This window comes from Gopherus evgoodei, chromosome 5, assembly GCF_007399415.2.
Source record: "Gopherus evgoodei ecotype Sinaloan lineage chromosome 5, rGopEvg1_v1.p, whole genome shotgun sequence".
Lineage (NCBI taxonomy): Eukaryota > Metazoa > Chordata > Testudines > Testudinidae > Gopherus > Gopherus evgoodei.
The window spans coordinates 52,938,043-52,951,636 of NC_044326.1; the positions used below are offsets into that span (position 1 = coordinate 52,938,043).

At 42.9% G+C, this 13,594-nt stretch overlaps 1 protein-coding gene across 3 annotated transcripts in view; it reads left to right on the forward strand.

Moving 5' to 3' along the window:
- The window catches only part of PDGFRA (platelet derived growth factor receptor alpha), a 53,730-nt gene that overhangs the window by 13,312 nt on the left and 26,824 nt on the right, over positions 1 to 13,594 (forward strand). For all 3 annotated transcript variants that reach the window (XM_030563984.1, XM_030563983.1, XM_030563985.1), the window contains exons 4-8: positions 8,945 to 9,208; positions 9,375 to 9,505; positions 10,915 to 11,086; positions 11,190 to 11,379; positions 13,238 to 13,353. In XM_030563984.1, the coding sequence (XP_030419844.1) occupies positions 8,945 to 9,208; positions 9,375 to 9,505; positions 10,915 to 11,086; positions 11,190 to 11,379; positions 13,238 to 13,353 (873 nt within the window). The remainder of the gene's footprint in view (positions 1 to 8,944; positions 9,209 to 9,374; positions 9,506 to 10,914; positions 11,087 to 11,189; positions 11,380 to 13,237; positions 13,354 to 13,594) is intronic.

The window sequence follows — 13,594 nt, forward strand, 5'->3', positions numbered from 1 at the left end:
GCAGTGAGGGCCAGTGTGGCAAATAATGTGGTGTTTTCATGCATCATTTGCCACAATTTTCACAGCAAGACCTGCCTTTCCTGCCCCTAAACTTCCTCTCATGCACCGTGGAAAAATCTATTGGACCCAAAGAAATGACAAGGGCAAAACCAATGAGGCAGTGTAGTCTAGTGGACAGAGCACATCATTGTGACCCAGGAGATCTGGGTTTTGTTCCCAGCTCTCCTCTGGGTGACCCTGGGCAAGCCATGTCCCTCCAGTGTCTCAGTTTCCCCCATCTGTAAAATGGGATAATGATACTGACCTCCTTCATAAAGCATTTTGAATCTACCGAGTTAGGTATTATATTATTAATAAGAACACCACCCAACAGGGATCTCAGGGAACATCACCCCATCTGGTAATCTTCCCATTCCCTTTTAGAAGTGCCCACCTTGCTCCCTCCTCCCCTACACATTCTAGAGGTGGGAGTAGGGATGTCACAGAATGGCCTTCTGTCTGCCAATTCTCTGAGGTTGGAGTCAAAAGTCTATTAAACCCATTTGTCATGGCTTTAATAGGAGTTACTGACTGAGTCATGACTGACTGTCACATGAATCCATGAGCGCCAACATCTTTAAAAAGGAAGAGACTATAACATTTGACATCTGGGGATTTTGGTGTGGGTGGGGGAGGGTGAGTGGGTGGATGGGGGAACAAATGGGTGGATGTGAAGATAAATGGCTTTACAAACTTTATTGAGAGCCTTTGTAAAGCATTATACATGACTGCCTGGGGCTCTACTAGGAAACAGGGGATTAGAGACAGCACTGCAGGGACACAAAGTACCAGACTGGTAGACTGACAGTGAGCATTCTGAGGGTTAGCCTGCAATAGCAGTACAGGAAAACAAGGGAAAAGAAAAGAGGTTGCAAGTGACCCTGTAAAAGTTTAACATGTTTGTGAAGTTAAAAAAAAAGATGCCTGGACTACAGAAAGGTTATATAAGGGGGAAGACACACTATCAGAGATTTTGTGAAGTGCCCTAAAACTTTGAAGTCTGTTTTGCAATGGCTTTTGGGTTTTCTATAGACCATAACGTGCAAGGTTAGCATGACTCTTCCATGATTTCCCTTTACATTTACTATGCACCGACACTTGTCCTTCAGACAGTTATTGAAGCTTGGGCAGAGCCTGTAGGCTTTATACCTCAGTATCAAGTCAGCTCTAAGGCCTGGTCTACACTACGCGTTTAAACCTAATTTAGGAGCGTTAAACCGACTTAACCCTGCACCCGTCCACACAACGAGGCCCTTTATATTGATATAAAGGGCTCTTTAAACTGGTTTCTGTACTCCTCCCCGATGAGAGGAGTAGCGCTGAAATCGGTATTGTCATGTCGGATTAGGGTTAGTGTGGCCGCAAATCGACAGTATTAGCCTCTGGGCGGTATCCCACAGTGCACCACTGTGACCGCTCTGGAAAGCAATCTGAACTCAGATGCACTGGCCAGGTAGACAGGAAAAGTCCCGCGAACTTTTGAATTTCATTTCCTGTTTGGCCAGCATGGAGCTCTGATCAGCATGCGTGGCGATGCAGTCCCAAATCCAAAAAGAGCTCCAGCATGAACCTTACAGGAGATACTGGATCTGATTGTTGTATGGGGAGACAAATCTGTTCTATCAGAGCTCCGTTACAGAAGACGAAATGCCAAAGCATTTGAAAAAAATCTCCAGGCAATGATACAGAGTCCACAGCACAGTGCTGTGTGACAAGCATAACGGAAAGCCAAAGAATCAAATGGACGCTCATGGAGGGAGGGAGGGGGTACTGAGGACTCCAGCTATCCCACAGTCCCCGCAGTCTCTGAAAAGCATTTGCATTATTGGCTGAGCTCCCAATGCCTGTAGGGTCAAACACATTGTCAGGGGTGGTTCAGGGTATATCTCGTCAATTTACCCCCCTTCTCCCCCTGTGAAAGAAAAGGAAAAAAAATCATTTCTTGACTTTTTTCAATGTCACCATATGTCTACTACATGTTGCTAGTAGACGCGGTGCTGCGGCACTGAACAGCAGCATCCTCTCCCCTCCCTTTCCCAGTGGCAGACAATGCAGTGCAGAAGGACTGGTAGCCATCCTCGTCATCATCCCATGAGTGCTCCTGGCTGGCCTCAGGTGAGGTCAGCTGGGGGCGCCTGGGTAAAAATAGAAATGACTCCTGGTCATTCCCGGTAGATGGTAAAGAACGGCTGGTAATCGTCTTCATCATAGCAACTGGGGGCTGAGCTCCATCAGCCTCCCCCCCCTTTCATGTGTAAAGAAAAGATTCTGTACTGCCTGGACTATCATAGCAGTGGGATGCTGGGCTCGTCTCCCCCCTGCACCGTTTAATGTCCTGCCTGGACTATCATAGCAGCTGGAGGCTGCCTCCCCCTCATTTTATCTCACTAAAAAGTCAGTGTTTCTTATTCCTGCATTCTTTATTACTTCATCACACAAATGGGGGGACACTGCAACCGTAGCCCAGGAGGGTTGGGGGAGAAGGGAAGCAACGGGTGGGATTGTTGCAGGGGCACCCCCTAGAATGGCATGCAGCTTATAATTTCTGCGGAATCTGACACGGAGCGGCTGTGCTCTCTGGTACACTGGTTCTCTAGCACACTTGCCCCATATTCTAGGCAGGACTGACTCTATTTTTAGATACAACATAAAGGAGGGAATGACCCAGGGAGTCATTCCCATTTTTTTCTTTGCACCCCCGGCCGACCTCAGCGAAGGTCAGCCAGGAGCACACATGACAGCAGCAGACGGTACAGAACGACTGATAACCATCATCTCATCGCCAATTTACAATGGCATAGCAGACAGTACAGAATGACTGATAACCGTCTCTGCTATCTTGCAAAGGCAAATGAATGCTGCTGTGTAGCGCTGCAGTACCGCCTCTGTCAGTGGCATCCAGTACACATACGGTGACAGTGACAAAAGGCAAAATGGGCTCCATGGTTGCCATGCTATGGTGTCTGCCAGGGCAATCCAGGGAAAAAGGGCGCGAAATGATTGTCTGCCGTTGCTTTCACGGAGGAAGGAATGAGGGATGACATTTACCCAGAATCGCCTGCGACACTGTTTTTGCACCATCATGCATTGGGATCTCAACCCAGAATTCCAATGGGCGGAGGAGACTGCAGGAACTATGGGATAGCTACGGGATAGCTACCCACAGTACAACGCTCCAGAATCGACACTAGCCTCGGTACATGGATGCACACCACCGAATTAATGTGCTTAGTGTGGCGTGCACTCAACTTTATACAATCTGTTTTACAAAACCAGTTTATGTAAAATTGGAATAATCCCGTAGTGTAGACATACCCTAAGTGGCCCACTGCTGAACAGTATGATAGCTCACTAGCAGCTCGAGGACAAGGAAGATGAAGACAGATATCAGAAGACTCCTTCAAGAAGGATTTTTTTTAATGTTCCTGTCATGTACCAGGGTACAATCCAAACTGATGAGTAGCTGTGTCACTCCTGCCCTCTAACCTGTGGTGACCTTTATACTGCTTTGCTCAGTGATGAGCTGCCAAAATCTTAACAACCGGTTCCCTACCAGGACTTCGGTGGCACTTTGGCAGCGAGTCCTTCATTCGCTCTGGGTTTTCAGCAGCACTTCGGCAGCGGGTCCTTCAGTGAAGACCCGGAGCGAGTGAAGGACCCGCTGTCGAAGTGCTGCTGGAGACTTGGAGCACCAGTGAGTACAAGCCCCTGCCGAACCTCAGTGTTGAATAATAGCTGATTGCTTCTCCAAATATAATACATATGTAGGCAACAAGTCAGATTTAATAGTCTTTATTGGATTCTGATATTTATTGCAAAATTGAACTAAGTGCTTTGATGGAGCAGTTTTTACAAGCACTATTATGAATTGAAGCTAGCAGTTACATTAATTTATTCTCTGTTCTGTTTAGACTCATAGACTCTAGGACTGGAAGGGACCTCGAGAGGTCATCGAGTCCAGTCCCCTGCCCTCATGGCAGGGCCAAATACTGTCTAGACCATCCCTGATAGACATTTATCTAACCTACTCTTAAATATCTCCAGAGATGAAGATTCCACAACCTCCCTAAGCAATTTATTCCAGTGTTTAACTACCCTGACAGTTAAGAACTTTTTCCTAATGTCCAACCTAAATCTCCCTTGCTGCAGTTTAAGCCCATTGCTTCTTGTTCTATCATTAGAGGCTAAGGTGAACAAGTTTTCTCCCTCCTCCTGATGACACCCTTTTAGATACCTGAAAACTGCTGTCATGTCCCTTCTCAGTCTTCTCTTTTCCAAACTAAATAAACCCAGTTCTTTCAGCCCTCCTTCATAGGTCATGTTTTCAAGGCCTTTAATCATTCTTGTTGCTCTTCTCTGGACCCTCTCCAATTTCTCCACATCTTTCTTGAAATGCGATGCCCAGAACTGGACACAATACTCCAGTTGAGGCCTAACCAGCGCAGAGTAGAGCAGAAGAATGACTTCTCGTGTCTTGTTTACAACACACCTGTTAATGCATCCCAGAATCACGTTTGCTTTTTTTGCAACAGTATCACACTGTTGACTCATATTTAGCTTGTGGTCCACTATGACCCCTAGATCTCTTTCTGCCATACTCCTTCCTAGACAGTCTCTTCCCATTCTGTATGTGTGAAACTGATTGTTCCTTCCTAAGTGGAGCACTTTGCATTTGTCTTTATTGAACTTCATCCGGTTTACCTCAGACCATTTCTCCAATTTGTCCAGATCATTTTGAATTTTGACCCTGTCCTCCAAAACACTTGCAATCCTTCCCAGTTTGGTATCGTCTGCAAATTTAATAAGTGTACTTTCTATGCCAACATCTAAGTCGTTGATGAAGATATTGAACAGAGCCGGTCCCAAAACAGACCCCTGTTGATATGATGAAAAGCTTGGCAAGAATTTAGACAGTAGCCATGGCAAATGTTACAGAACACCATTGTGGGTAAGGGATTATATAGCTACTGCCAGTGGCTGTAAACAAAAGAAATGATGTTTTAACAGTTAGCCAGTGCGAAACCATAGTATTTCCATTATTATACAAACAGGTCTTAAAATCATTGCCTTTCTTCCTGATGTGTTAAAAGCACTTACATTGGTTAATACAATTCAAAGGCAAGTTTTGCTTTTCCTATTCACAAAGTGTAACGGACAGATCCTCTTTAGAATGCTGGGTGATATAGTCTTACCATTATCTCTCCAGTTATTTTTCTAAGTAAAATAAGTTACATATTTAATCCTGTCTGAAACAGAGAGACAGATTAACCTGAATAGATAATATAGGCTTTAAAAACAGAACTATAAAGTGGAGAAAATGAGCAAAAATAGAAAGGAAATGTAGAGGGGAGGCTTTTGCTAGGGAAAAACAGCTATTATTTAGAACATACAGACAGGCCACTCACTGCCCCCCGGGATCCCATGCCTCTTCCCCGCCAAACCTTGTCACCCCCTGATTCCTCCCCTCCTCAAGCTGCAGTCTGATTCCCCTCCAGCGGTGGTGACTGCTGCTGGGAGACACCTGGGCTCTGTGCAGCTGAAGAGCCAAGTATCCTTTGCCCGAGCGCTACTTTCCCTCAGTTTGCACCAGGGGCGGCTCTAGACATTTTGCTGCCCCAAGCATGGCGGCATCTCATGGGGGGCACTCTGCTGGTCACCGGTCCCGCGGCTCTGGTGGGCCTTCCGCAGGCGTGCCTGCGGGAGGTCCACCGGAACTGCGGGACCAGCGGACCCTCCGCAGGCAAGCCACTGAATGTTGTCTGCCTGCTGCCCTCCCGGCGACCGGCAGAGTACCCCCTTGGCATGCCACCCCAAGCATGCACTTGGTGTGCTGGGGTCTGAAGCTGCCCCTGTTTGCCGCCCAGCCCCCTGATTCTTCCCCGCAAGCCTTGTCACCCCCAATTCCTCCCCTCCCAAGCCTTGTCACCCCTGGATTCCTCCCCCCCAGCCTCATCACCCCCCTGATTCCTCCCCTCTGAGTCTCATCTTACCACGTGATCTCAAATGGAATTTCAGAGACACATCAATTTAAACACACTAGGTTAGATAAAACAAGTTTATTAACTACAAAGAGATAGATTTTAAGTGAATGCAAGTCAGAAATGGTTATAAGGAAAAGATAAGATGCAACTGATGCCTAACTTAAACTATGTTAAATTCAAAGCAAAGTTTTTCTCACCACATGCTCTCAGAAGTCTTACTGACCAAACTTCTTAGGCCAGGACCCCTTCACCAGTTCAATGGTTGCTTCCTGTGTCCCTTCTGGTGCAGTTAAGCAATGAACAGAAAGAAAGAGGAGGGATTCCTTTGGGGTTTTTGTCTCTTTTTATAGTGTTAGTCCCCGTCCTGGAAAACATTTCCAGCTGAGATTCTGGAGACGAAAAATTTATGGAGAAGGATGTTCCCCGCTGCTTTCTCTTACCTGTTTGAGGTTTCTTTGTCTACCCTTCCTGCTTGATGACTTTCTTTATTGCTTAAATGCAAAGTAAGCAGAGCGCACATTCCTTTGTTTGAGACAGACGAGTTTGCCAACCTCAGTTTGGAACATGTGTTAAGATCACCATACAGTGGAATCTTATAACTTCACCTACAGTGTTGTCACACATATTTTATCAGGAGAATATTGACTAGCAAATGAGTTTTCAGTTGATACCTTGCAAGGCATACTTTATACAAAGATTATTACAACAGTGGGTAGGGTGTGGACACAGGCGTACATTCTGTCACAGTCCCCTAGACCTGAGCCTACCAGATCTGCAAGGCATAGGCATCTTGTAACTTTTTCCCCTCGCTAAAGAGCCAGCAGACACTGTTGCAAAAGTTAATCTTTTTTTCACCTAATTTTAGAATTTTCAGGAAAATTTGTTTCCACCATGGACTTTTTTTGTTTTGTTCAAAGCAATTCCCTTCCCTACAATAAATTACGAGGGCTGTGGAGGAAAGCAAATTTCTTTCTTAAAACCAGTATGCTTTATGACCGTTCCATAAGGATGTAATAGCCATACAAGCAGGAAAAAAAAACCTAGGTGAAGCCTCTTTTTGTTTTTCATTACATTTGGAAAGCAAATGTACTGAGTTGGGTGGATATAAGTTCTATAGTGCTGTGTTTGGATTGTTGTTACAAGGAGCGTGCCAGTGTGTTATAAATCCCATCGTTGGAGGGGTTTATATTCCCATTATTAAAATTGATGATGAACCTTGGCTCACAAGCTCTTAGGTTTGCAGCAGTTATTTGTGTGTTTAGAAGGGGCAGATTATGATCACTTTCTGAGCTGCTGTTTTAAGGTTGGGTATGTTTTGCATTAGATTTTAAACTAAATTTGGATTGGATGGCTATTGGAACTGGGTACATTGGGTTGGTTTTAAAAAATATTGGGGATTTGTTTGCTTTTTTATAGTTGTGCCTCATAATTCGAGAAACCACATGGAACAACCATAGTTAATGACATCTAGGTACCATGGTGATGAGCACATAGAAATACATAGAATTAGATATGTAGCTAGAAATATTTTTAAATAACAATCTAACTAATTTAGCTGAAAACCAATCCAATTAATATCTTTGGTTTCTAATACTTTTTAGTAGAAGAGATGGAGGCAGAAGATCATTAAAAAGCGTACCGTTGATTACAGGGGCTCTAAGGCCATGGCTACACTGGCACTTTACAGTGCTGCAGCTTTCGCGCTCAGGGGTGTGAACCCCCCCCCCCCGAGCACTGCAATATACAGCGCTGTAAAACCTCAGTGTAATCTGTGCCACAGCGCTGGGAGCGCAGCTCCCAGCGCTGCAAGCTACACCCGTAAGGGATGTGGTTTACGTGCAGCGCTGGGAGAGCTCTCTCCCAGCCCTGGCGCTCCGACTATACTCACACTTCAGCAAATTAAGTTATACCAACAAAAGTGGTAGTGTAGATAGGTCCTTGGGCTATTCATGCTCTATCACAGTGGTTTACACCAGTGAAAGCCAGGACATTTATTCTAAGCAGCCTAATCTCCTTTTTGTGTCTGTCAGTTAATGTAGATCCAAAATACAAATCAAGGCCCCTGAGCTGGAAAATGGGACTTTTAGGTCCAAATTCTACCCTGAAGGTTTTGCTGGAAATTGTTTTCAGTGGGGTTGCATAACAAAAGGCAAAGTTCAGTCCTTCAATTTTATTTTATCCCGCAGCAATGGGCAACTATTTTCACACCTAAACATTAGTGGTTTTCTGGCTTTTTGCCTTTTGCCTGTGAATAACATTATAGGAAAACTCCACTAGATCCACATCAAGGAGCGACGCCAGGGTTTTTGGCACCCTAGGCGGGGGTCTTTCCACGTCCCTGGTCGTTGGTGGCAATTCTGCGGCAGGAGGGTCCTTCCGTGCTCCCAGTCTTTGGGGCACTTCAGCGGCGGGTCCCGGAGCGAGTAAAGGACCCGCTGCAGAATTGCTGCCGAAGACCCAGAGCGTAGAAGGACTCCCCGCCGCAGAATTGCCGCTGAGGATGGCAAAATGCTGCCCCCCCAAATACTGGTGCCCTAGGCGATCGCCTGGGTTGCCTAAATGGAAGTGCCGGCCCTGTTCACATCTAAAGGAAATAATAACATTTCTCTTTTTCCTGGAGGTCTTAAACTTCCCAGTTTGGTACATTTCTGTTACATAGGATCCTGGCTACTAGTTGGACTACTGGGATGTCTTCTTACATGTCTCATCAGATGGCAAATGTCATTATGGTGACAGTGTGTCGACTCTGTGTGTGACTTTAACATAGTTGTGGTTTTACATATGATAAAGGAAATTGCTGGAAAAGTAAAGAAACAAAATATATTCATTTCTATCAAGGTGCATAATTATCTGCTGATGTCTCCATTCTTGTACTAGGGACACCTTAAAATGATATAATATAAAAATACTTATCTTTTTTACAGATCCAGATATGCCCTTCGTTCCTCTACTACCAGAGGATCAATTCATCCTAGTAGAAGATGGTGATTCCACCATTATCCCTTGTCGTACAAGTGACCCTAATGCTCAAGTAGCTTTAGTTAACAGTGAAGCCAAGGTCGTATATGCCTATTATGACAGCAAACAAGGCTTTCTGGGAAATTTTCCTGCAGGCTCATACACGTGCCAAACAACTGTTAAAGAAGTGGAGTTCAAGTCAGATCAGTTTTTCATCTACATTTTGAAAGGTACTCTTTTTCAGTTTTTAAAGGAGAGTAAAAATATTGAGCCTTATTCTCTTCTTGCTTATGCCATAATTGCGTAAATGAAATTGGAATCTAGTCCTTGAAGTCCACTATTCATATACTACACATGGTTTTTAAACTTGATGCACTCTCTTTCTTTTTCCCTCAGCTACTTCAGAGCTGCCAGTTGAGATTGAGGCCCTTAAAACTGTATATAAAACAGGCGAAACAATTGTTGTAACTTGTGTGGTCTTTGACAACGAGGTGGTTAATTTACAGTGGAATTATCCAGGGAAAGTGGTAAATATCTCGTTTTGTTTCAGCATAATTGTAGTTATCAGTTGGTGAGGAATATGGGGGTGTGAAGCGGTCAGCTCTTCACTGTTAGAACGAGGACAGAGGAAGAGAGAAAACAGAACCATTTCTTTTATTTTCAGGTTATCACTATAGAAAATCAGTATCAAGTGTTAGAATTCATTATTAGTAAGTATACAAAGCATTCAAGGGACATGAGGGGTGACTGGGAGCATAAGAAGTTATCAGGGAGTGGGACTGTAATGTTGAAGGAATAAAATCTCTGTGAATTTGTGCCCTAGAAAGCCTGATGGAACAAAGACGGAATGTTCTGGAAATGTGTCCAGATGTCTGCATATAACACTGGTGGTGAAGTGAATCTGACTCTAAAAATGACTCTCTTCAAGTCACAGTCTCAGAAGGGCTGATTTTTCTCAGTTAAACTGGTGTAAATGAGGAGTAACTCAGTTAAAGTCAGTGGAGTTACACTAATGAAAACCTGTTGTGAGAGGAGAATCAGTCCCAAATTCTCATAACGTGTGTTCTGAAGTGAAGGTTTCGCTTCAGTTAAATCCCATTTATAGTCAGTGTTCCACATATAGTGCAATTGTGCTGCTGTGTAAAAGGTCTGATAATTGTGGGGTATTGTAAAGTTGCGAAATAATTGTTACCTAGAAATACAGCTTTAATTTAAAAAAATTTAAGAGCCTGAAAAAAAAGTTACTTCATATAGGAAGGTTTCATTTTATTTTCAGTTTTACAAATTCAAAACCTCACTCTCTTGCCAGTTATTCTAGTTTCACACAATCCCCAACATATTTTTGGTTCCCATCCCTCAATATGCAGGTGCTGTCTTTCCTTTGGAACATTTTTATTCTCAACTGAGCACCGCCATCACCCCTTGCCCTTGCCAATGAATTATTCTCAGAATTAGCACACACTGAATATAGGAACTGGGAAATGGCATGATCTGTCAGGAAAAAGGTATTAAGAATTCACCTCACCTTGTGGGAACTGATCAAAAAATATTCTGGACCAAAATCAGCAGCATCACCACCAGAGTCAAAGGATACAGTCCCTTAGCTTGCTTTAGCACTAAAATGCTCTTTTAGGCTCTCCACCTAATTTTTAGATGGTACGTTACTCCAAATGCACAACATATGCCATTTTTAACCTACTCACCCTTTGGTAGTTGTGTCCAAAATTATGTATTCTTATGGGCACACCTGCTGCATCCATGTCTGAAAATTTGTCCCTAACTAATTGAGCCATTCCTTTTGAATAAGGAATTTGGACCATATGCAGTAACTCTTTCATTGCTCTCCTTCAAATGGAATCTTAATTCTTTTATACAGTATTTATTTCTTGCAGCTGAGTTGTTTAAATAAGATTTTTTTTCTCTCTCCAAAACACAGAAAGAAAAAGGTGTGATAAAAGTTGATGACATTAAAGTTCCATCCCAGAAGCTGGTTTACACTTTGACCATTCCTGAGGCTTCAGTGAAAGATTCCGGGGATTATGAGTGTACGGCCCGACATGCAACCAAGGAGGTTAAAGAAAATAAGAGAGTAGTCATCACAGTTCATGGTACAGTCCAATTCTAGTGTCCAAAAATTGTTAGCATGCTGGCAAATACCATGTTTGAAATAAAGTGAGTAGCATTATTTATGTGAATCTGTATCATTTACAGATAAAGGATTCATTCATCTGGACCCCCAATTTAGCCCTTTGGAAGCTGTCAATTTACATGAGGACAAAAATTTTGTAGTGGATGTGCAGGCGTACCCAGCTCCAAAAATGTTCTGGCTGAAGGACAATGTGTCTCTGACTGAAAACCTTACAGAGATTGTTACCAGTTCAAACAAGATCAATGAGACAAGGTAAAGAAAGGTTTTGCCAAGGTGACAATCTGAATTTCCCTTCCAGAAACCTTGTGATTTCATTTTATCAAATCTATGCCTAGAATTTGGTGAGAAAAAACAAGACATTATATACAACCTTATCTTCCTTGCCTTGCTATAGCCTTTCATCATCCCCTCCTCTTTGACATCTTGTCCTCCATGGACTTCCATGTCACTATCCCCTCTTGATTCTCTTCTTGCCTTACCTAATGTTCTTTAAATGTCTCCTTTGGGGGCATTGCATTTCCGCTCCTCCTCTTTACTGGAGTCTGTCAAGGCTCTTTCTTCTCACCCATCCTCTTCTCCTTTATATCCTATACTTCGGTAGCCTCACTCTCTTACATAATTTAAACTATCATCTCTCTGGTGGCAATTCTCAGATATAATTCTCCTATTATGGTTCATTCTCATATCTCTCACTGTGTCTCTGATAGCTCAGCTTGGATGGCTTACAGTCAACTCAAGCTTATCAAACCAAACCAAGCTCATAATTTTTCCTTCACACATTGCGCCCTTATTTCATTTTCCATTGCAGTTGACAATGTTATAATTTTTCTGTCATCTAGAAACATAACCTGGGCAGCATCTTTGATTCATTCTTCCTCTTTCCCTCTGCATTTTACGGCTGCTTCCTACATAACATTCATAGATTCAAAAGCCAGAAAGGACCATTGTGTTCATCTCATCTGATCTCCTGTATAGCACAAGACATAGAACTTCCCCAAAATAATTCCTAGAGCAGATCTTTTAGAAAAACATCCAATCTTAATTTAAAAATTGTCAGTAATGGCGAATCTACCATGACCCTTTGTAAATTGTCCCAGTGGCTAATTACTCTCATTGTTGAACATTTACACCTTATATCCTGTCAGGGCTGCACCGTGGCCAATCTTCAGGTGGTGTTTTTTTTTGTTTGTTTGTTTGTTTCGGCAGGGCGGCGCTGAGGGGGGTTGTTTTGGCAGGGTGGAGCTCAGGTTGGGTTTTACGGTGGGGCGGTGCTGGAGGGGTTGTTACGGTGGAGCGGCACTTTTTTTTTGCTTGGGGCGGCAAAAAAGTTAGAGCCGGCCCTGTTTCGTGTCTGAATTTGTCTAGCTTTAACTTCCAACCATTGGATCATGTTATATATTTCTCTGCTAGATTAAAGAGCCCACTATTAAATATTTGTTCCACATGTAGATATTTATAGACTATCATAAAGTCACCCCTTAACTTTCTCTTCGTTGAGCTCAATAGATTGAACTCTTTGAGTCTATCACTATAAGGTGTGTTTTCTAATCTTTTAATAATTCTTGAAGCTTTTCTCTGAACCCTCTGCAATTGATCAATGTCCCTCTTGAATTGTTTATATCAGAACTAGACACTTTATTCCAGCAGCAGTCACATTTATAAAAAAAAATCTCCCTCATTTTCCATCCTATCAGCTAATTCACTTGTCAAACTTGTGATCATCTGCCACCTTGACTACTGAAACCTTCTCCAATTTTCCTACAGTCCTGTCTTCTGGATACGATCCTAGCCCCTCTCCAGTCTTTCCAAAATGCTGCTCCCAAAATAATCTCTTGGTCATCATTTTGATCACATCAATGCCCTTTCCAAATCCTTGCCAGGTAAAATAATGCTTGCTTGCTTCTCATATGAGAGAATTAATTAACATTTCAACAGCACTCTGACAGGAAGAGTACTATAGAAGTGCAAAGTATCAGTACATTATACCCACCATATACCTACATTAAATATATAAATTTTCCACTAATAATTGCTTTGTTTTTTTACTGATTTGGATTAATTTATTTTATGTTTTGTAAAATAACGTGTACAAAATCTCTTGTTTCTATAGGGTCCAAAGTATATTAAAACTGATTCGGGCCAAGGAAGAAGATAGTGGAGATTATACTTTGGTTGCTGAAAATGGAGAAGAGACTAAAAGCTATACTTTCTCATTGCTAATACAAGGTAAGCATATCAAGAACCCTATTGGACTGGGCAGAGGTAGCTGTAGACAGCAAAGACTTAAGTCCATTTAAACACCAGGTGTCCTGCTAACCTACAGATATACTAGAATGAAAGGCCTGGAAGCCAGGAATGGTTGTGTTCTAATCCTGACTTTGATGAATCCTGACTTTGACTTCTTCAGTGGCCTTCTCTGCCTAGCCCGAGTTACTCCATCTGCAAAATGGGGAGGACATTTATTAAG